General features: G+C 41.0%; 1 protein-coding gene across 4 annotated transcripts in view; it reads right to left on the reverse strand.

Moving 5' to 3' along the window:
* Positions 1-23,666, reverse strand: part of UNC79 (unc-79 homolog, NALCN channel complex subunit) — a 226,932-nt gene that overhangs the window by 112,367 nt on the left and 90,899 nt on the right. For all 4 annotated transcript variants that reach the window (XM_059687243.1, XM_059687253.1, XM_059687233.1 and 1 more), the window contains exons 8-14: positions 22,086-22,150; positions 18,376-18,464; positions 17,745-17,785; positions 15,832-15,860; positions 6,027-6,256; positions 4,091-4,262; positions 2,112-2,342 (exon numbers count right to left, since the gene is read on the reverse strand). In XM_059687243.1, coding sequence (XP_059543226.1) covers positions 2,112-2,342; positions 4,091-4,262; positions 6,027-6,256; positions 15,832-15,860; positions 17,745-17,785; positions 18,376-18,464; positions 22,086-22,150 — 857 coding nt within the window. The remainder of the gene's footprint in view (positions 1-2,111; positions 2,343-4,090; positions 4,263-6,026; positions 6,257-15,831; positions 15,861-17,744; positions 17,786-18,375; positions 18,465-22,085; positions 22,151-23,666) is intronic.

Raw genomic sequence — 23,666 nt, forward strand, 5'->3', positions numbered from 1 at the left:
GGAGAAAAGAACAGAACGTACTTTGTTACAATTATACGCAAGGATTTCATTATATCTGAATCCTGGGCCCAGTGTTCTCTGAGTGAGATCTGTAAGAATCTACCATCAGGATCCATTAGTTACAAAAAAAGAAGAAGAAGAAGAAAAAAAAAACCATAGTTACAAATCGATCCAAATATTAATCACAACTGAATGTGAATTGTCCCACTGAAAATTCCAAAAAGGTATTCCTACCAGGAATACTATTGGAGCATTCTATTTCTAAAGTTTGACAAACCCATTACAAATATGTGCAGTTGTACCTGTACTGCACTTGAGAGAAAAACAGATTTCTACTACTGTAAACTTTGGTCCTTCTGGGCTTTGTTCCATCAAAAAGCCCAAAAGAACTTTCCTTATCTTCACATTCAAGTACTAACAACCTTGTATCTGTGGATATTGAGAAAGTTATTCATATCTGAATACTCCTGCATAAAAGTATAAATAACTTTATCTCTTCTCCTGTTAATGTCTGCTGCCAGTTAATACACAGGCCCCCAATCATGGGGCCCAAGTGAGAGAAGTTTTCCTTCCAATATAATCATTTCTTTGTATCTTCCAGAGTCAGATTACACCAGCCCTATGCTATTCAGAAAGAAATAATAATAGAAAACATATCAACACAGTCAAAGAATGCCAGGAAAGCCCGACCGGCGTGGCTCAGTGGTTGAGCGTTGACCTATGAATCAGGAGATCACAGTTCGATTCCTGGTCATGGCATATGCCCAGGTTTCAGGGTCGAACCCCATTGTGAGGCGTGTAGGAGGCAACCGATTAATTATTTTCTCTCATTGTTGATGTTTCTATCTCTCTCTCCCTCTCCCTTCCACTCTGAAATCAATTATATATATATATATATATATATATATATATATATATATATATATATATATATATATTAAAAAAAAAAAAGAATGCCAGGAAGTGGGGAATTTCCATTATGTAAAAATCCAGTTTTATATGTGAGTCACTAGGTGGCACCAAAGAAGAAGTGCATTTTGGTAAATGCACAGAACGCTCAAGTCCTGAAAATCTAACAAATAACTACGCTTTTAGATGGTCTGTGTTCTGTTTTATTCTTAAATGTCTTATTTAAAATGAAAATTGCCTCAAGATATCCTTGAAAGAAAACGCACGCGCACACACACACACACACACACACACACACAAACTTAAAAAATACCTTGAAAAAAATTTCATATATTGCTGCCAAAAACTGACTCTGAAAAAAAAATTAGAAAAAACTGACTCTGGGTTAGACACAAATTATAATGTAGTCAAGAAATAAGGGGTCTTCTCAACCACACATCTGAAGCCTGGGGTCCACTGAGGCAGCGCCAAAGGATAAACACAGGGAAATGTGGCCTATAAGTCAGAGGAGAAAACAAAAAAGATGTGGCTGCTCCTAAGCTTTTTGGCATTCCAAGTGGGAGGGCAAGGACTCCACCGTTCCTCTCCAGGGCATATGTGAAACCACAGAAATTGCCCATCGTCGAACGTTAGCCTTTCCACAGACTGTAGCCCAGAAAAGGACTAGCAACCTCACAGAGAGGCTTTTACTTTCTGTTTCTTGATATAAAAATATCTTCAGCAATGTCAGGAAAGAATACTCCCTTAAATTCTTTTTTTAATATATTTTTATTGATTTCAGAAAGGAAGGGAGAGGGAGAGAGAGATAGAAACGTCAATGATGAGAGAGAATCATTCATCAGCTGCTTCCTGCATGCCCCACACTGGGAATCAAGCCCATAACCCGGGCATGTGCCATGACTGGGAATCGAACCATGACCTCCCGGTTCATAGGTCGACACAACCACTGAGCCACGCCAGCCGGACTAAATTCTTAAAGACACCTCACACACTCATCTTCCATTCTTCCCCATCCCAAACCAGCATCGAAGCAGGACATCACCTAAAATGTAGCCACTAAACTAAACTCATTTAGCTGTACCGACTAAAACATGAAGACATTTTCCTCTTCTACAGACACTGATCACACTCTAACAGCTAAGGCGGTGCTTCTCCCCAAGTCCTCCTCTCCAGCCAGGCCCAAGCCATCGGCCCTCACTTACCCTGGCAAATTCCATTGGCTTGGGAAGAAGGCACATGACCATGACGTCAAAGCGAACATCGCACACTGTTTTCAACCACTTGGTGACAAACTGAGGCTTCAGTTTTTCCACCAAACTTCCAACTTCATCGTCCATCATGTAGGCCGTGGAGTGGAACCACTGGAACACCATGGCCACCAGCCTGGCCAAGCTTTCCGTCGGAGTGTTCTCACTGGGTGTGCAGAGGCTCACCTGGGAACAGACAGATGAGACTCTGCTTCAGCCTCCGTCCATCGTTAGGTAATTATTCCATCCTCATGTAAAGGCAGAAAAAACATAGTTTCCTAAATGATGGAGCCTCACTTATCTTAGAAACTGTGTTCCTCTCTCCAGGAGAGGTGGATTCCAACAACCCTTTCCCCTTAAGCTTGCACCTTCCAATAGGACTTTTCTCCGATAAGAAATATATTACATAATCTGCACTAGATGGATGCTTGTAGAACGTTAAGTCTACAAGGTAAAAGTTCATAAATATCTTCAGTAAAAAAAAAAATAGTTATATACATTTCAGGTCTAACATGATCAGATTTAGCTGAGAATTTCTATCAGTAATAATTCTGAAATGTTAGAGCCCCCACCTCCTAATTCACCACGTTATAAATAGACATTTTAAAACAATTAATTATTCATTCATGTGTTTATTCTGAAATAATCTTTTATTGAGCAGTAGATTAGGATTCAGGAACATAAAAAATAAATAAAACCCTATCCTTGCCTTCAAAAAGCTCACAATAGTAGTCATCGGGTCATTAGACAATAAGTCCTAAGAACAAGACAAGTGAAATCAACAACTGAATCCCAATGTGATTTTTTTAAAAAAAGACTTTTTCAAGTAACCATGTGAAAGCACAAGCGATGTATCACTATGGAGACGTAATTCACATCTCTAATGGGCAGAAACAAAAGTCTGCTTCTCGGAAGAACTGGCAAATCCAGCTTGCTTGAGACTCTGGATTATATGTTTGATCTTTACGGAATGAATGTTGCGGCTGAATCAGTCAATAACACAAATTCCTTGTGTTAGTTTGGCTATAATTTTTTGGCTGTTAGACAGACTTACAATAACTAAAAAAAACACACACCAAAAAAAAAAAAACTCCACAGAGGCTGAACTTTCAAGAAAAATGTACACAGACAATAGGATATGAATGATCTGTAAATCAATATTTCACAATATACCCTAGCTGTTTTCCCATTTGTTTCCTGTCAAAGGTGCATTTTAAACTACTCATTAGAATCAACTAGAAAGCCTTTTAAAAGTTCCCAAGACACCCTAGCCGGTTTGGCTCAGTGGATAGAGCGTCGGCCTGGGGACTCAAGGGTCCCAGGTTCGATTCCGGTCAAGGGCATGTACCTAGGCTGCAAGCACATCCCCAGTAGGGGGCGTGCAGGAGGCAGCTGATCGATGTTTCTAACTCTCTGTCCCTCTCCCTTCCTCTCTGCAAAAAATCAATAAAATATATTTTTTTAAAAAAAAAGTTCCCAAGAATCTAGAGTGAAATCTGGGCAATGCCATTTTTTAAAATATATATTTTTATTGATTTCAGAGATAGGAAGGGAGAAGGAGAAAGAGAGAGAAACATCAATGATGAGAATCATCGATCAGCTGCCTCCTGCATACCCCCTTCTGGGACCAAGCCCGCAACCTGGGCATGTGCCCTGACCGGGAAGGGAACTGTGACCTCCTGGTTCATGGGTTGACACTCAACCTCTGAGCCACACCGGCCAGGCGGCATAGCCATTTTTTAAAAGCCTCCCCCATAAATCTAATGGGCAGCCCAGGGTTGAGTGCCACTGTCCAAGGTATAGTGTCCCATTGCCAAGGTTAATGTTTCACCATTTACTATTTAACTTCTTTAAAAAGAAAGGAGAAATCCCTCATCAGTGTAATGTTAGAATGAGAAATAAGAAAGCAGAGAATAGTCAACTTCTTTTCTTACTAAGAACCATATTCCAAATTGACTGAGCAGCCGCTGGTCGTGTTTATCGTCATCCTTGTTATCAAAGTCAGCGTTCTCCAGGGAATGGTGGGAAGAGGAAAGTCCCAGCTGCCGCCTGCGATTCAGCTCATGTTCCCGCTGCTCAGCGTGGAACTCGGCTTCTTTCAATAAGCTGCCAAAGAGGAGAGATTTTGTTCTTATTTTATTTTAGAGAGAGAGGTAGGGAGAGGGAGAAAGAAACATCCATGTGAGAGAGAAATGTCAATCAATTGTCTCCCGTACGCAACCTGGGTATGTGACCTGTCTGGGAATTGAACCTGTGACCGTTTGGTGTACTAGATGACTGTCCAACCAACTGAGCCACATCAGCCAGGGCCAAGAGGAGAGATTTAAGTTAGACTATCGAAAAGCACATTCCTGATGATGACCTATTCAGAGAAATTACTTCATAAACATTTAGGCATCTTTGAAATTGGTAGGAGTTACTCCAAGAAGCCTAATTTCATTTCCTTACTGTTTTGTACACCATCCCCATTTTATAATGAGCAAACTGAAGCACCAAGAGGCTACTCCCTCCAGCCAATTAGAATCAAGCAGAACTGAGGCCTTCGGCTTCCAGGTCACCACCCATCCCACCAGAAGTCAATGCTCCCCCTGTATCTAACGTGAAGCTGTGTGGACATCAAATGTATGATGCAAGGAGAGACCGAGGAACTTGTACCCAATGGAAAAATATTCAATATCTAGTATTCAAAAACCTGAAAACGAGCAACAAAGACTCCCTTTCAATTTGCTAAACAAGTGACAGTTTTAAAAAATAATACCCAATATTGGAAAGTACTAGCAATATCATACAGTACTGTTGGCATTATAAATTCATATACACCCTTTAAAAGTCAGTTTGGTAATGTAATAAAGCCATTAAAATATTCATTTTCTTTGCCCCTGTCAACCACATCTGGTCATCTACCCTAAGAAAATAATATAGAAACAGCACAACACAAAAAAATATTTATCACTTATTTATAATAGTAAAAAATTCAAAACATTCTAAATATTTAATGGTGGAAAAAGCAATCTAAATAAATAGTGCGTATCCACTAAAAATTATAAATATGGAAACTACATAACAACATCGAAAAGAGCAAATAGTATAATGTTATATCAAAAAGAATTGTGGATACACTGTGATTACAGTTAGAGAAATAAAACATGCATTTGAATAAAACTAGAAAAACATGTGCAGTATGGTTCCTTTTTTTTCTATTTCCAGAAATCTGCGATGTTTTATCTCATTTCTACTGTGTCAGCCACTGGGATGAAACAGAAAAGAATGAGTGCCTATCCTTAAATCCTGCATCCTAATATTATTCCTTTACTTTTTAAGAATCTTGCCTTAATGAATATTATACAAAAAGAGAACAAGTCTAGATGTTACCATTTCTAAAACTCCTTTCTTTGTCCTGTGATAGAAGAAGAAAAAGCCTGCAGGATTGGCCCCTGTCATACCGCACAGCCTCTGCTTGACCCCAGGACTGAATTACCCAGAGTTCTCCCCACTTCGCAGCTGTCAGTCAAGCCCACCCCTTAGCTGACTGGTGCCCCCACTTGATTCCCCCTAAGACCCAAAGCTATACTATCGCTGCGCTCACCATTCTGGATCACCATTACGCGCTCCTGTTTTCACAGCCCCTACGTGGGTAACCTGAGGGCACAGACTACCCTGTATTCCCTTCTGCCCCTCAAGTGCCTTACGCATGCCTGGCATAGAACAAAAATATTTGTTGAGTGAATGAATTAAAACCTCATCATGGCAACACTGTGCTGGGCTGAGGGCACTTGAGGTGGAACTGGATTTACACATCCCAAGGCGAGAAGGGTGGCGCCACGCCAGGGCGGTGCTTTCAGAAGAAGCGACTTATCAACTGCCCGTTACCTGATCACGGCCTCCACGGCGCAGACCAGCTCCTCGGCGCCACATTCTCGCGTGTTGATGGGAGGAGGGGAGGTCTGGTAGAGGTGGGTCTCGGAGGCAGCCCCCACTTCGTTACTGTGGTGATTCGAGTGGCATCTTTTGCAGTAGCGAACGGGCCTGTTTCCGTGACGATCGCAGCACCCTGCTGAAAAGCAGGTGACAACTGCTCTTCTCACATGGGAACTGCAGTTCTAGAGGCAAAAGGAGTGAAATCGAGTAAAATGAGTCGCTGAGGTAAATGTGGCTCGGAACTGGAAGGGATGGACACTAAAGGGGCCGCGGAAGGTGGAAGTGCCGCTGACTCCCCAAATGCAGGTGGTCTCTGACCCGCGAGGGTTCAGCCGGAGTTGAAAACGAAGGTGAGAAGTGTTTTCTGTGGGTGTGGGGGGTAGAAATGTCCTGCATATGAGTGGGACTGAGTTGAAAAGCCCTCTGTAAAGTCACCTCAATCATGGGGGCCGGAGAGCTCTCTGGATTATTTTGTGTTAGTGTTTCGGGAATTTTCAGGAGAAATACTAGTATGAAGGAAAAAAAATTAAAACCATGGTCCAGCGAGCACATCACAGCACATCAGCACAGAAAAGGAATGACTGTAACCCTCAGCATAAACATCCAAATTATCTGATCCACCGCTAACGGAGCCAGTCCCCGTGGCAGCTCATCTGTCCTCGCTGCCTTGAAGGACAGGAGGGAGCTGCACCAGCTCCGGTGACGGCCTGGCCCCAAGCAGGCCTTTCCTCTCCCACCGGAGCTTCCTATCAAGACCTTAAACATACATCAACTGACACCACGGTAACATCAAAATGCAGCAAAAATCCATGCCTAGCACCAGCCATCGTCCATCATCTATACTCAGAAAGGCGTCCAAGGATGAAGTGATGGAACTGAGAAAAGTGGAGCAGCCTGGGATTCCGAAGTTCAGGGGCTATTGTCAGATCTGCGCTGACCAGAGGCAGGAGCGAGGCAGCCTCTGCACGAAGCGATGTGAGGCGCGGGCCGGAAACATCCCTGACCTCCGCCAAAACCTGTGCCCCCAGCCTGAGAGACATGCGACCACGGCTCAACGGCTAGTGTCCAGCCTTTCAGCCTTTCAGTAGAGCTTAAAGAGATGTGAACATAGAACAGCCTAAGCCATTGTGAACTCGGAGATTGGAGAACCCTCCATGACAGCTACCTCGGGAAGGCAGGAGAAGGAAGGAGGCAAGCACAGAACCTACAGCAAGACCTTGACAAGGTACTGAGCTGTGGATCTGAACGGCCATTTCAAAGTAAGGTTAGTTCCACCTCGATTTTAGCAAGAGGCTCTGGGTACTGGTGTGAAATCTCATTTTCTGAAAAGGATTCAGGCCAACAAATCACAAAAGCAAGTTAAAAATTGTATAATATTTTTCTCTTAATTCATAGTTTTGAAAATTATTTGTTAAACGACAGTGGGGCCTTGACTTACGAGTGTCCCGACTAACGAGTTTTTTGGGATACGAGCCGTCTCTCGGCCGATTTTTTGCTTTGAGTTGCGAGCTAAAATTCAGGTTACGAGCCAGCTTCAGATACCCCACCGCTAGTTGGCGCCGCGAGCGTCACAGTGAACGCCACAACATCAGCCCAGCATCACGTGTCTCACTCGTTCACTTTAAGCGGTTAGCTCTTAGTTGAAGCATCAGTGTTGTGCTCGCATTTGTGCTTACAGTTATTTTGCAAAACTTCGTTTTTTGGGTGTCCGGAACGGATTAATGGCATTTCAATTCATTGTAATGGTGAAAATTGATTTGACATACACGTAATTTGAGTTACGAGCTCTGTCACGGAATGAATTAAACTCGTAAGTCAAGGCCCCACCGCACAGTGTGTTTCCTCTGCATGTGAAGCCCAAGTCTCCTCGGGCATTCAGGTAGCCCTGACTCCCCCAAGGGAGCTACTGTCCCTGCTTGGTGCCCTTTCTTTCTCTCTTGCACATTAACGTTCGTTCTGGAGGCCTAGGAATTTTTCCTGGTTTGGGGCTCTCCTGCTCACTCACCAAACCAATACCACCCACCCGCCGGGTGGTATAGACGCAGTGTTTACTTCTTCCTTTTGGTGACAATCGGTCTTTGTCCCTCTGGGATTCTTACTGTTATATAAACAATAGGATGCGGATATGGGTTTAGTGGTAGTGAGTTATTTGCTATAATAAAGGCCTGACGTTTAAGGTCTGCAATTTCCTGTCCTATTTTCTGGTCACGAATTGTTTACGTTCTTCCCACATGCCAATTCCTGACTGAGGTCCAAGGTCTTCTCATCGAAATGAAACCCAGCTGTGGACGAGGCTCTTCGGGTTTGGTTCCTCAGGGACGCCTCCTTGAATCCATGCTTTGAGTCTAGACGGGCTTGTGGCTACTTCAACCAAGAGAGTAAGGCACGAGTCATATGACTCCCGAGGCCAGGTTATAAAACGACGTGCAGCTTCCACCTGGCTGTCTAGAACACTCTCTTCAGAAACGTCCTCCTAGGGACCCTTCTCAGAATTCTGCCAGGCCAAGCCCCAGGGAGAGGCAATGTGCAAGTCTCCAGCCAACAATTCTGACTAAGCCCAGCCTGCAAGCCACCCCATCCCAGAGCCCAAACATATCATCTAGACGCCTTTAGTCATTCCAGCCCCAAGCTATGCAAGTCTTCCCAGATGAGGCCTCCAACGTCATCAACTAGAGATAGGTTGTGGACTGTGCCCTGACCAAACCCCTGACCCACAGTATCCGTGAGCATAATCAAATGGTTGCTGTTTTATGTGGCTGCATTATGAATGAATCTGTGTAAAATCTGGGTGTATCTGGGTGTACTACATATATTAGTATCTGGAATACCAACTGAAAGTCAACCTGCTTTATCACCATGTGCCATCAAGTCCAAGTAATAGCAGCAATAAAATACTTTGCCCCCAAATAACATTTGGTTCATCAAAGTTCTAAACAGTTGCTGTGGTTCCTACTAGGTTTTAATAATATATTTACAAGCCACAGATGATCCTCAACCCATGTGGAGTCAGCTATATGCATTCATTTCAAAAGTAAACTGGAGAGATTTCCCTTCAATTTAGATTCTACTGGGCATGGTGTTCAAATGTTCACCACAGCCATTCTGTTTCATTCACTGCTTTAAATTTTAAACATAAATAAGTAACTCCAGGTGGACTCACAGAAGATCAGAATTGAAATAAATCAAAGTCTATCTCTTATCTTGACAATCTTGATGCTTATTTCAAACTACTATTCAAATGTAGGAACATGTAATATCGAAAGTACAAACTGTGCCCAAAGCAAGCTCAAACAATTCTAAACTATTTTGAACTTAATGGAAGGTCTCCAAAATAATGTTCATATAAAATAAAATGTTTATCAACACACTTGTACTACTTGCTGCCTCGCACAACCACGTCAAAAATACAACTAAAAGACAAAACGGGTATCATCCAGAACCACGGGAAGGATGGATGAGTGGAAATTCTACAACTAGAAGGAAAGAGAAAAGCACATTGAAACTGGTAGGAGGTGCAGAGGTGTAGAAGTGCGGAGGTAGGGAGGCGCAGGAGGAAACGGGCTGGGTACGCTGTTGTCTTTTTCAATCAGGAGGGAGATACAAGCTCCCAATTGCTCTGAACTCCAGTTCCGGGTGAGACTCTGGGGACCCACGCAGGGAGAAACTGGACTGTCTGGCATCGGGACAGGAACACGAGGGCGGCATTCTCTTAGAGGTGCTTGCAGCGATCATTGTTCCTGCATGGGACCACGGGACACAGAGACCCTGAGACCTCTCTGAGACAGAGCAGACTGGCAGCCATTGCGGTTTGCTCCGACCTGATGATTCCCTGAGACCCCGCCTCACCCAATTTATTACCCCACCCAAGCTGTGAGCAGAGGCTTTTGCATATGAATGGCCTGTTCTTTTGCAATCTAAGACCTAACAAACTGCTGCTAGGTCAAAGAGCATCAAAGCTTCCAAAAGACGCAGCCTGCTGGGCCTCATCTGGGCACTTCCAAATCCCAAACAAAGAGGAGGAATCTGAAGATCTCTCTGTAGCTCCTGCTGGGTGGCCTCATGCAGTGGCTGACTTTGCACCTCCTTGGAGATCCAAGAGCCAGTGTACCAAGTGGCCAGAGTGAGACCATACCAGAGTACAACTCTTCACATCCATAAGAGACACACACAAGGGGCAGACTCAGTGAGCACCAAAGCCCCACTGAAGCAAGTCCTTCCCCATAAGGGTGTCTCCAGTACAGCAGTTCTCCCATTGTAGACACAGCTGGTCCTCACAGCCAATTGGCTTGATAGTCAATTCCTCCCAGTCATACCAACAGCAATCAACACTTAACTACAACAAGACTGTGCACACAGCCCACAAAGAGGTGCACCAAGAGTGTCAATCTCAGGTAATTAGGGAGGCTGAGCCACTGGGCCCTATAGGACACCTAGCACAGAAAGTCACTCTACCAACACAGGGAAACATAAAAAATGTGGAGACAAAGAAACATGTCACAAATGAAAGAAATGGAGGAAAGCAAACTACTGAATATAGAGTTCAAACCCATAGTTATAAGGTTACTCAAGAATCTTCTAGAAACCTCTGAGAAATTTAGTGAGATCCTCAAGGATATGAAAAAGGACCAATCAGAAATTAAGCATACACTGACTGAAATAAAGAATAATATATAATCGCTTCTCGGCCTTTTGGCTAAGATCAAGTGAAGAATAATATACAGAGATCCAACAGCAGACTGGAGGATCCCAAGAATCAAGCCAAAGATTTGAAATATGAAGATGCAAAAAACACCCAACCAGAAAAGCAAAAGGCAAAAAGAATCCAAAAATATGAAGATAGTGTAAGTAGCCTCTGGGACAACTTCAAGCGTACCAACATCTGAATTATGGGGGTGCCAGAAGAAGAGAGAGGGCAAGATATTGAAAACCTTTTTGAAGAAATAATGACAGAAAACTTCCCCTACCTGGTGAAAGAAATGGACTTACAAGTCCAGGAAGCGCAGAGAACCCCAAACAAAAGGAATCCAAAGAGGACCACACCAAGACACATCATAATTAAAATGCCAAGAGCAAAACACAAAGAGAGAATCTTAAAAGCAGCAAGAGAAAGACAGTCAGTTACCTACAAGGGAGTACCCATTCGACTGTCAGCTGATTTTTCAACAGAAACCATGCAGGCCAGAAGAGAGTGGCAAGAAATATTCAAAGAGATGAATAGCAAGAACCTGCAACCAAGATTACTTTATCCAGCAAAGCTATCATTCAGAATGGAAGGTCAGATAAAGAGCTTCACAGATAAGAAAAAGCTAAAGGAGTTCATCACCACCAAACCAGCATTATATGAAATGCTGAAAGATATTCTTTAAGAAGAGGAAGAAGAAAAAGGAACTCTTACCATTTGCCACAGCATGGATGGAACTGGAGAGCGGATAAATACCACAGGATCTCACTCATTTGTGGAATATAATGAACAACATAAACTGATGAACAAGGACTGATCCAGAGACGGAGAGGCATTGATTGGACTGTCGGGCCTTGGAGGGAAGGTAGGGGAGGGTGGGGGCAAGGGGGAAAGATCAACCAAAGGACTTATATGCAAGCATATAGGCCTAACCAATGGACACGGACAACGGGGGGGTGAGGGGATGAGCGGGGGGGGGGGGGGGTAGAGGGTACACATATGTAATATCTTAATCAATAAAAAATATTAAAAAAAATATATGAAGATAGTGTAAGTAGCCTCTGGGACAACTTCAAGCGTACCAACATCTGAATTATGGGGGTGCCAGAAGAAGAGAGAGGGCAAGATATTGAAAACCTATTTGAAGAAATAATGACAGAAAACTTCCCCTACCTGGTGAAAGAAATAGACTTACAAGTCCAGGAAGCACAAAAAACAAACAAACAAGAGGAATCCAAAGAGGACCACACCAAGACACATCATAATTAAAATGCCAAGGGCAAAAGACTAAGAGAGAATCTTAAAAGCAGCAAGAGAAAAACAGTTAGTTACCTACAAGGGAGTACCCATATGACTGTCAGCTGATTTCTCAACAGAAACTTTGCAGGCCAGAAGGGAGTGGCAAGAAATATTCAAAGTGATGAATAGCAAGAACCTACAACCAAGATTACTCTACCCAGCAAAGCTATCATTTAGAATTGAAGGTCAGATAAAAAGCTTCACAGATTAAAAAAAAAACTAAAGGAGTTCATCACCACCAAACCAGTATTATATGAAATGCTGAAGGGGATTCAGCATTCTTTAAGAAGGGGAAGAAGAAGAAAAAGGTAAAGATAAAAATTATAAACAACAAAGTGACAACAAATACATAGCAACAAGTGAACCTAAAAATCAAGTAAATAAAAAATCTGATGAACAGAATAAACTGGTGAATATAATAGAATCAGGGGCATAGAAAGGGAGTGGACTGACAATTCTCAGGGGAGAAGGGATATAGGGGGTGAGGGAAGGGAAGAGACTGGACAAAAATCATACACCTATGGATGAGGACAGTGGGGGGATAAGGGCATGGGGTGGGAACTGGGTGGAGGGGAGCTATGGGGGGGAAAAAGAGGAACAACTGTAATAATCTGAACAATAAAGATTTATTAACAAAAAATAAAAAGTGAAAAACAATAAAATGTTTATCCTATCCTATATAATAAAAGCCCAGCGACCAAACGGCAGAAAGACCAGAACAACTGATCAACCAGTCACTATGACGCACACTGACCACCAGAGGGCAGACGCTCAATGCAGGAGCTGCCCCCTCGTGGTCAGTGCGCTTCCACAGGGGGAGCGCCAATCAGCTGACTGGGATGAGCGGGTTGCTCCCACTGCAGCTGCTCGGCTGACTGGGATGAACGGAGCTCCCACAGCAGTTGACCCTCACAGGCCACGTCCCCCACCAGTGCACAAATCCCATGCACCGGGCCTCTAGTTAAAGAATAAGTAATAAAAATGTGCTAATTTGAAGCTTATTACTAAAATATTATAAAAATAATTTTATCATATAAAGGAGGAGAGTGTTAAAAAAATTGTCTGCTCAGGGTGTCAAATATATTAGGTATATACTGCCAGAGCTGGAACATGCTGATTTACAACATAAAGCTGCTTTGCCATGACCGGTTTGGCTCAGTGGATAGAGCGTCGGCCTGCAGACTGAAAGGTCCCAGGTTCGATTCCGGTCAAGGGCATGTACCTTGTTTGCGGGCACATCTCTAGTGGGAGGTGTGCAGGAGGCAGCTGATCGATGTTTCTCTCTCATCGATGTTTCTAGCTCTCTGTCTCTCTCCCTTCCTCTCTGTAAGAAATCAATAAAATATATATTAAAAAATTTAAAAAAAAAAAAAAAAGCTGCTTCTCATCCTAGTCTTTCCAGCTTCTAAAAGATTCTTAAAGTAAGAAATAACCTCAGGATAAAAATCGAATGAAAACTTTGCTAAATGGTGCTGGTTGGTTTGGCTCAATGGTTACAGCATCAGCCCATTAACCGCAGGGTCACAGGTTTGATTCCCGATCAAGGGCAGATACCTCAGTTTCAGGCTCTATCCCCTATCTGGATCAGGGCACATGCAGAAGGCAACCCATTGATGTGTCTCTCTCACATTGATGTTTCTCTCTCTCTCTCTCTCTCTCTCCCCTCTCTCCCCCCTTCCACTCTCTCTAAAAAAAAAAATCAATGGAAAAAAAAATATCCTTGGGTGAGGATTAAATTTTAAAAGTTTGCTAACTACTGTATGATCCTTTGTTAAAATCTCAGAAAGATATAAGGTGATGTCCAGTTGAGCCTCTCAGTTACAACACGGCTTCTAATAATTTTAAGGACAGATTGAAATGCCCAAAGTATAGAAAGAACTGTCTCAAAAATAACTATATAGATGGATTTGGGGACACAGAACTCCAATAAGACTTACTGAAAATTCACAAAGTTTTAAAGTCAAACTAGCAAAAAAGCACCATCAACTTAGACTACAGGGGACAGACACAGCTCCACATGAAAACAGGTCTGTGAGACCACGCCCGCCCCCCTCCCCCCCGCCCCCCACATGCAGGAAGCAGCCTGAGTGAGTTGCTTAGCTGTCACATGGGCCTTTTCGTATGGAAAAGGAGAGATGTCTCAGAGTGCAGCAAGATGCCCAGGAAGACAACAATGGATCTGGGAACTATTCCCAGAAAGCAAAACCAGATCCCACGTAAGGCACATTCATTATCCCCAGAGACAGAACTGATGTGCTCCTGGCTGGAGCTGCTACAGACCAGTGACTGCTCCCTGCTTCCTCTTCCTCTTCCTGAACAGAAGTCTGTTGCTGCTATCATGTCCCTATCTCACCATTGTGTGTTGGGTGTGGAAAGAGCAGACATAACTTGCCTTTTTAGTTCACAGGTCTCTGGATCAAGAGAATTTGCACCCCAAGAGTTTCATCAGTGACCAGACCAGATGCAAACCACAACATAATGCACTTTCAGCCTGAAGTCATAAATGGATAAAACGTTTGAATGTTTTGTAAGGTGCTGAGAATATTTTGTATTTGGAGAGAATGTAAGAACATAATGCCCAGAAGGTGGATTGTGGCGGGTTAAATATGACCACAAATTCTTGCTGCTATCTAAGGGGAGAGTTTATTCCCCGACTCCTCGGAATGGGGCTGGCCTTGGGACTCCCTTTGACAATGGGATGAAGCGGAAGTGGTGCTGCGTGACTTCTGAGCTTCGGTCTCAAAAGGCCTTTCAACCTCCTCTTATTCTCTCAGAACCCTGCTCCCACATGAACAAATCCAGCCTGGCCTCCTGGAAGATGAGACACCTATGGGAAGAGGGAGGACTAGACACCGAGTCACCCCAACCATCCCAGCCATCCCAGGCGGAAGCCCCAGACGGGGGAGTGAGGTCATCTGGGACCAGCTAACCCCCAGCCTACTCACAAACCGATACAAATGCATGAGTGAGCCTCTAGGAGTTTATCAAAAGAAGCCTAGCTGAGTATAGCTAGATTGCCAATCCAAGGAGCTGTGATCAAATAAATGTTTATTGTTATAAGGCATGTGGCAATAGATAACTGAAACAGGCCTCCAAAGGTACTCATTCATGACTAACTCCGCAAAAGTTTAAATGATCTGTACATCGTAGGTGGAGACAGAGCTGACCAGAATCCAAGTATCTCAACCAACTAATACAAAATTCTATATAGGACACCATACTACCTTCTCTTGTACTTTCCACAACAAGGAAAAAGGAGGGTATGGTTTAGGGAAACTGTCATGAAAGGCTCAAGGAAATTTGAAGGTGGAATCTTTAACTAGAGATAACACTTAATTTACATTTAAGTGAATATTCTCCATATATAGTTGGTCTGAGTATGTTTTAACACATATATTAGCCTGTTTCCAACTCCACTTCAAAACAATAAAGATGTTTAGCATATAAGCTACATCATTTACCAAAGTTAAGTTGCACAGATTATACTGTCCTTCAAACCTTTTGTAATTAGAATTCTATTCCAAAGAAGTGCATAGCTTTTATTTCAGGTAACTTATCAAAAATATTTGTGCATAAGATGGGTGAGCAAAAGCAGAAATGGAATAGAGACCATTCGGATATAGCAATGTTGCATGCTGATTTCTTTTCCCCCTTCACAAATACAGTGACAGGTACGTACTGAGAAACCAGGGTGCAGAAATGAGGCAGATGTCAATGGATGAATTTACATACAAACACAGCAACTCATGCCCCACCACACAGATGGTTTGCTCTTACCTTCTTCTGACATATGGCAGATATTTCAGCTGTAAGGGGAAGGTACACAAAATATCAACAAAGAAAGAGAGCCCATTTTCAACAAGGGCAGCCATGAAAGGGAGTAAAAACAAGTTTTGTAATACAACCTCTAGACTTACACAAAACAGCTTCTTCCTTGCCTCATGAATTATCATCTACTTATGTTTAATGAGATTAAAAGCACCTGCATGCTGCAAATACTTCCCCTCTTCTTATAAGTAACTCAACCTTCTCAGACATGACCTAGAATTCAGATCATGTTAAAGCCAAGTAACTTTCATCTCATTTGACAGAAAACAAAATTGAGGGCCGCTATGATTGCATGACTTCTTCAGGGTCACCCAGGCTACCAATGGGGGAGGCAGATCGACCGATATGTCTATGGATCCCTCTTTACTGCTGTTCCATTATACTATGACACTGAGTTGATGTGATATATTTAGGGCTTTACCTTGGACAGGACTTTCTATACAGAAAAATCTTGCTATTTCAATTACTTAGAGTTGAACTATCCATTTATAAATAGTCCTGTCCTAGTGTAAAATCAGCTGCATGCTTACTTGAGAGAAAGCAATTTTCAAACCCATGGGTTGACCAGTTGGAGTAAGGCTGCCAAACTACTGTCTACTTCAGGACTGACTTAAATGAATAGCTGAAAACTCTTTTGAGTGGGCATACAAATTATTTCCGTGAAAATTGATGCTTGAGAGCACTTGAAAATAATTTTTCCAAGAATGTTAGCATTTCCCTTGAAAGAGTAAGTGTTCAAAAAATGGACTGAACTATTATTTACAGTATCATCTATGTTCCAATTATTAAAAAGATCAAAGGTAAATGTCTCCTAAAATTTGTCTGAAAATTATGAATTAGTGGAGCCAATTGATTGAAATATTCAACTTGGTTTTTAATACTAGTTTTGTGTAACTAATGGCTATTTAACAGTTTGCTACCTTAGAGTTTATCTTAATCTGAGGTCAGTCACATGTCTAGTTAAATAATAAAACGTTATTGTTGCCCCGCCAGTGTGGCTCAGTGATTGAGGGTCAACCCATGCACCAAGAGGTCGCTGGTTTGATTCCAGGTCAGGACACATGCCCGGGGTTGTGCCTCGATCCCCAGCAGGGATTGCTTTTTAAATGAGGCCTCTCCTACTCTTTCATTATCTTCCTCTAAGGCCATTATCGAGTTCCCTCTGTGTGCCTATCTGTACTCAGTATGCTCCCAGCTTTTTCCACCTTTCATCTTTCCTTTGCTTTCCAGTACTTTTCCTGGTCACTGTCTCCAATTAGGTGGCCAGATTACCTGCCTCCCCTGGCTGGAAGAGTAGTACCTTATCTATCTGATCTGTCAACTTACCGGGCTTAGCTTTCAGAACTCTAACAAACTACAAGCATTATGACCTCGTCTCCTCATTGAGATGGGTCAGATATACTTTATCCCCATTTTACTGATGGGGAGACTAAGTGTCGGAGTGATTGAATGATTTCCCCTAAAAACACAGTTAGTAATAGTGGCAGGAGAAAGTCCTATTATTCAATGTTCTTCCCACTAATGTTCCTTATTCCCTTTCTGACCTGGCAAACATATCATTGGTAACACTGTTATATATACATAAAACCTCTTAAAACATAATTCAGCAGGGCTTTAATCATACGGAATCCTAATCCAACAACTCCCCTTAATTTGGGTAGAAATGATATCTCTTCCCTTATTATTAAAGGTGTAGGCATATTACCAGCAAGAAATTTATATAATGCTTCATATCAATGAATATTCATAGAATATAATACTTTGGTTACTGTCTGTTAAATAAAATAGTACAAAAGGAGACAAATCAGCCATGCCATTAGTCATGATTACTCATGATTCATTCTTTCTGAAGTAAACCATACCTTGCGGCAGAAGAACATCAATCAACCATTCACTGTGGTCCCTATGAAGAAAAACAAAATTCTTTTTTTAGCTTCTTAGCGATGTTACCCTTCCACATGAATGTTTATAAGCTACACGCTAGTACTAAAAGGCTTTTAATAGAAAGGAAGTGTAATTAAGAGCATTATCATAATAAACTTCTTCAATGTCGAATGCATTCCAGCTAAATTATAAATTATAGGCATTTCATCATATTCAGTTCTTTAAATGATACTTTCCAGATGCTAATTAAGCCAACCAAAATACATCATGATGTGCACAAAGCTGAGTGTGATTCTGTGAGGCTAACAAGCAAAGAGAACCCACATGAATTATCTGTCATGTTTGAAAACCAGTTTTCTTTCTCTCTGTGGCCTTTTCAACAGGGCCGCTGCTTCAGTAAATGGAACTACTTCCTTCTGTCACACAGAGAACGAGTGCAACTCTGCAAAGCTAAACTCTTTCAAATGAAAGTTTGCTACATATTAAATATCCGACAAAGTAACCTTTAAAAACCAGGGAGGTTAATGGGAAATGTGGATACTGTAACCAATTTAAGTCCAACTGATTATTCTTATCTCCTCATTGTTGCCCTGCTTCCTTTATACCTACCCTGCGATCCTCTGGCTGCATTCTTCACAGAGATACAGTGGGGGTGGTTTATCACCCAGAGCTACTGACAGGGAAGGGTCTATACACATCTGAAACACACGAAAAGACAGAATGAACGCTCCTGTCCTGTTTATCACATTCCCGACATCATGAGCACAAATCTTCCAATACTGACAGGTTTTCAAAAGCAAAGTGGAATAAATATGTTTAGTAGAACCCATTCAACCTGTAGCCATTTTTCCTGCACTGGCCCGTGAGTCCACACGGTTGATTTAAATGTGGCTACTGTGGTTTTTCATTTCCCCTGTTATTTGCAATTCTAGTAACAAATGGTTCAAGAAATCTAACCTCATTCCCCAAAGATAAAAAAGCATCTTGTTCAATGGCTGCTGAAATTGCCTCCATCTTACTCATACAGTAATTCCTTCTCTAAAGTGGTAAACACAGTGTCTCTCTTTAAGAAAAGAAAAATACAGTAAGATTGAAAATCGTAACTGTTACCAAAAAGCTAGCAGAAACCTCATTCATAAAATTTAGCTTTGAATCCAACAATGAATGACTCATTTTTCACACACTGCAATCTAAGTTCTACATTAATCATCCAATGTTTCATTTCCAGGTGTGTGGTTTTTTTCTTCACACGGAACCTGTCTTGTTTAACCCTGCTGTGCCCTGTTCAGTTTGGGATTATTTATGGCTGATTTTTCATTAACCTAAGCGCAGGGATGAAAAGCGTTCATTTTACAGTTGATCACTAGGATATTTTTAAATATCTGGATCTTTAAAATCAAGTGAACAAAACATGTAGACTACTAGCTGAATTTTGCACTTTGCATCAGTTTAAGTTTCTATGACTTACCAAAGTCATTTTGAATTCTGTTCTGCCCTTCAAGAAATAATCAATTCATGATATAGCCGATTATGTAGTTAATAAGCCACAAATTCTTCTGGAACATCCTTCTGCCTTTTTTTGTTTGTTTTTACTGATTTGAAGGGGAAAATGCACCAAACTTATAAGCCAAACAGCCTGTCATTTAAAGTTAAAATCCTGAGGTGTTTCAATGATTGGGGAAACAGTAGTCATTATTCCTAAATTTAAATAATTATAACATCTAAATCTGTAAATTATATATTGCCTGCTGCTAAAGACCCGGTATGAAAATTTTCCTTAGGTAAGTTTCATGCTTCCTTTGATGCAATGGATAATTACTTTTTGGTATGTTAAAAATCAGGGACTAGCAAACTTTCTGTAAATCGTCAGAGAAAAATATTTCTGGCTCTGTGTACCAAGTGTTCTCTGTCACAACTAACTACTCAAGCCCAGCCGGTGTGGCTCAGTGGTTGAGCATCAGCCTACGAACCAGGAGGTCACGGTTCAATTCCCAGTCACGGCATATGCCCAGGTTGCAGGCACAATCCCCAGTGTGGGGCTTTAGGAGGCAGCTGGTCAATGATTCTCTCTCATCATTGATGTTTCTAGCTTTCTCTCCCTCACCTTTCCTCTCTGAAATCAATAAAAAATATACTTTAAAAAAACAACAACTAACTACTCAACCCTACTGTTGTAGCATGAAAGCAGCCACAGATGATATATAGGCAAATAAATAGAACTTTATCTTTTTTAATATATTTTATTGATTTTTTTACAGAGAGGAAGGGAGAGGGCTAGAAAGTTAGAAACATCGATTCATCAGCTGCCTCCAGCACACCTCCTACTGGGGATATGTCCGCAACCAAGGTACATACTCTTGACCAGAATCGAACCTGGGACCTTTTATTTTTTTTATTTTTATTTTTTGTTGTTGTTGTTGGAATCTCAGTCTTTTTTTTTTTTTCAAATATATTTTATTGATTTTTTTACAGAGAGGAAGGGAGAGGGATAGAGAATCAGAAACATCGATGAGAGAGAAACATGGATCAGCTGCCTCCTGCACATCCCCTACTGGGGATGTGCCCAAAACCAAGGTACACGCCCTTGACCAGAATCGAACTTGGGACCCTTCAGTCTGCATGCCGATGCTCTACCAACTGAGCCAAACCAGTTAGGGCTAAACAGAACTTTATTTACAAAAACGGGCAGCAGACCAGATTTGGCTGGTTTGCTGACGCCTATCTTAGAGAATTACCTGGGCTCCAAACTATTACATAAAGTGATTTTCAAATAGTAAAACTGGAAGCAGAATGTGATAAAATGAACTATAAATTCCAACATATATTCATTGTAATTCCTATCCCAACACTTGGCTCTTGCCCCACAAGTGTTTCTGTTGTTTGCAATCTATTGCAATAAAAATAAATGTTACTTTTCTATTTGGCAAATCATTACTGCCTCGGGGTATAGCTCACTATTATGGAACTGTTAGGCTCTTTGTGAGGATAAATCAATTTTCCCTGAGTCTTTCCCATGCACCCCAGGTAGACCTCTTCTGCACCTTGACTTGCATTTCTAAGGAGTCACCGATAACGCCATCAGATAAAGGCTTTTGTTCACGCCACTCAAAAGGAAAAACTCCTAGGATGTTAGAACTCAACAGAGATTAGCTAGAAGACCTCTAATGTGTTCAATGAATTCATTAACACGATCCATCTGATTCGTGACTAATAATGTCAATTCTGTTCTACTCTGAACAGATCTGTTTACACCCATATTAATATGTTCATATCTGACCTTGCATTAAAAATATTGTTCTCTGTTCATAAATATAATATATTCCCAATGTAGAGGTTTGGGAAAATGGAGAAAAGGAAAGAAAATTTAACTAGTTCAATAACCCTCCATCTCAACGCAATCATAGTAACTGACGTTCTGATGAGCATTACTGGGGGTTTTTCACAATGAATATAAATGTACAGATACGCAATTTTTAAACTAAGTTGGCATCACACTACACAATTTTATAATTTCTTTTTCATTTAACATTATTGCATAAGCATCTGGAAGTTGGGTACCCTTGATCTACATGTCCTAAGGCCATATCCCTGTGCATTTGGGAAGTGCTCATGTTGTAAAGAAAAAAACAATACCATGCAGACCTGTTGTCATGAAAAAACATGTCTTGTCAACTAACAAGAATGTTACCTTTCTAGGAAGTATAAAGTTAAAATATAAAAGACTTTTTTTATATTTTCAGAAAGTAACATTTGGGGGATGATAAAAATGTTTTGGAAATAACAGAGGTGGCGGTTACACAACATTATGAAAGTGCTAAATGCTACTGAATTGTTCACTTTAAAACGATCAGTTTTGTGTTACATGAATGCCATATCAATTTTTTAAAAATGACAGAAAGGAGGATGGTTTGGCCGATCCTGGAGGAGTGGCTATAGGGAACAGCCTGCGAGAAAAGTGAGGCCAGGCCAGAGGAGTAGGCTGGGCTGTCTGCCTATAAGAAAGGAAGAAAATCTGATTCTTGATGAGTTCTGTGAGTGGGAGGCCAGAAATCATCAGGAAGTCAGAGGACTCCTGTGAATGCAGTGTGACGTAAAACTGTACAAATCGGAAAGTACCTCCTTCCTGTTGACAGCTGAGCAAACCCAAAGAAGGACAGATATAAAAACTCATTTCAATTATGGGAACCAAGTCAGGCTCATACTGTGAAGAATTAAGCTGAATTCCATGAATAACATATAAACTAACATTTCGTCCAACAACTTGCTGACAATTTGACCACTGGCAATACAATATGAGACCAGGTCTAATAAAACAGTACCTTCACTGCTGGTTTGTTAATTGCGTTGTGGCATTCAATGTGCTGACAGTGGATGGGATTCCAAGCTGTAAAGCAAAGCATAACTGATGAATACTTCTCATTGAAATTATTTGTGCCCTAGTAAAAAACACAGCAGATACTTCATTAGTTTTCTTTTACCTAAATAGAATCATCACCAGAAGCCTTCCTAAAATGTGTTTTAAATATATGAAAAATGTTTAAATTGAGCAAAGATATCACAACTCCATCATCCATTTTCCTATGGGCGGAGACAATCTAATATAAGGTGGCATACACAATACCAAGTATTACCTCACAATGATATACCATTGGTAAGTGCTCTATGATTTCACCGGATCATCCCAACAACTCTGTGGGATAGATACAGCAGATCAATAACCTCATCAAATATATGGGTAAGTTAAAGGTAAAAAGGTTAAGTAGTTTGCTATGATCACAGAATTCGTAAATGACTAGATGAGAACTAGTCCAGTCTAGCTAGGACTAGAACTTGGTTCTTGACACTCTGCTCTTTTCACTGTAGTATATACTATGCTAAACATCCTAGACTTTTGGCACGAGGCAGCGTTTCAAATTGATAGCAATTGAAATGAATGATAAAGCACCTGCCACCATTCCATTTTCTACCCCACCCCATCAAATTGGGAGACTGGAAAGATGACTTTCTCGCCCAAGCGAAATGCAGCTCTCTCACATGCGACCCACAAATTAAATCTCTGCTAGTTTGCTAATACCCAACTCCTTAACACAGTATAACACACAGAGAATGAGGATAAGAACCAAGGAATTATCATCATCCAGAAGAGTCTGTAGCCCGAAGAACTTAGCTAACATTTAAAAAGTAATAGAATTATAAGTTGAAAGTAGGACACATTTTTCTAAATTGTCATATTCTAATCTTATAGGACCATGTTTGGCCTAAACAAGAAGAATTTGCAGGTGAGAGGACATTGTTACTTAGTTATATATCAAATTATAATTCAAAAATATTTACTATTAATTATTCAGCTTAACTTATGCTCCAAACATTTTATAAAATTTTCTATCTAGAAGTATTTTAACTTCAAATATTCTATTTTCAATATTCAATATTCAAAGATTGTTAGACTAAGCATAATATTTTGTGTCTAATTTGGAATTCGAAAATACAATCAACAGAGCCATTGACCTTAAAAAATATACAAAGAAGACAAAAAGTAAGTAAAGACCAAAACCACTACTCTTATAACAGTATTATATTGATTATATTTTTAAAGAGTGAGAAAGAGGAAATGAGTAAGAAATAGATGAAGAAATTATTTGAATATATGCATTCTATAACTATAAGATTTGTTTCCCACATGTGGAAAAGTCAAGATGAATATAGAGAATAGCAACAAGTTTTCTTGTGTAATTAAAGAAAACTAAAAAAAAAAAAAAAAAGAGTGCCTTTAATCAGTATAGGAGTTCCAAATACATAGAACATGTAGCCTCATTTCTCCAAACCCAAATTCATAACAGATATCACTAATCCATAAGAGCATTCCATCCTGCTGAGTCCAGAAATGACCTTAGAATACT

Source organism: Myotis daubentonii, chromosome 1 (assembly GCF_963259705.1).
Source record: "Myotis daubentonii chromosome 1, mMyoDau2.1, whole genome shotgun sequence".
Lineage (NCBI taxonomy): Eukaryota > Metazoa > Chordata > Mammalia > Chiroptera > Vespertilionidae > Myotis > Myotis daubentonii.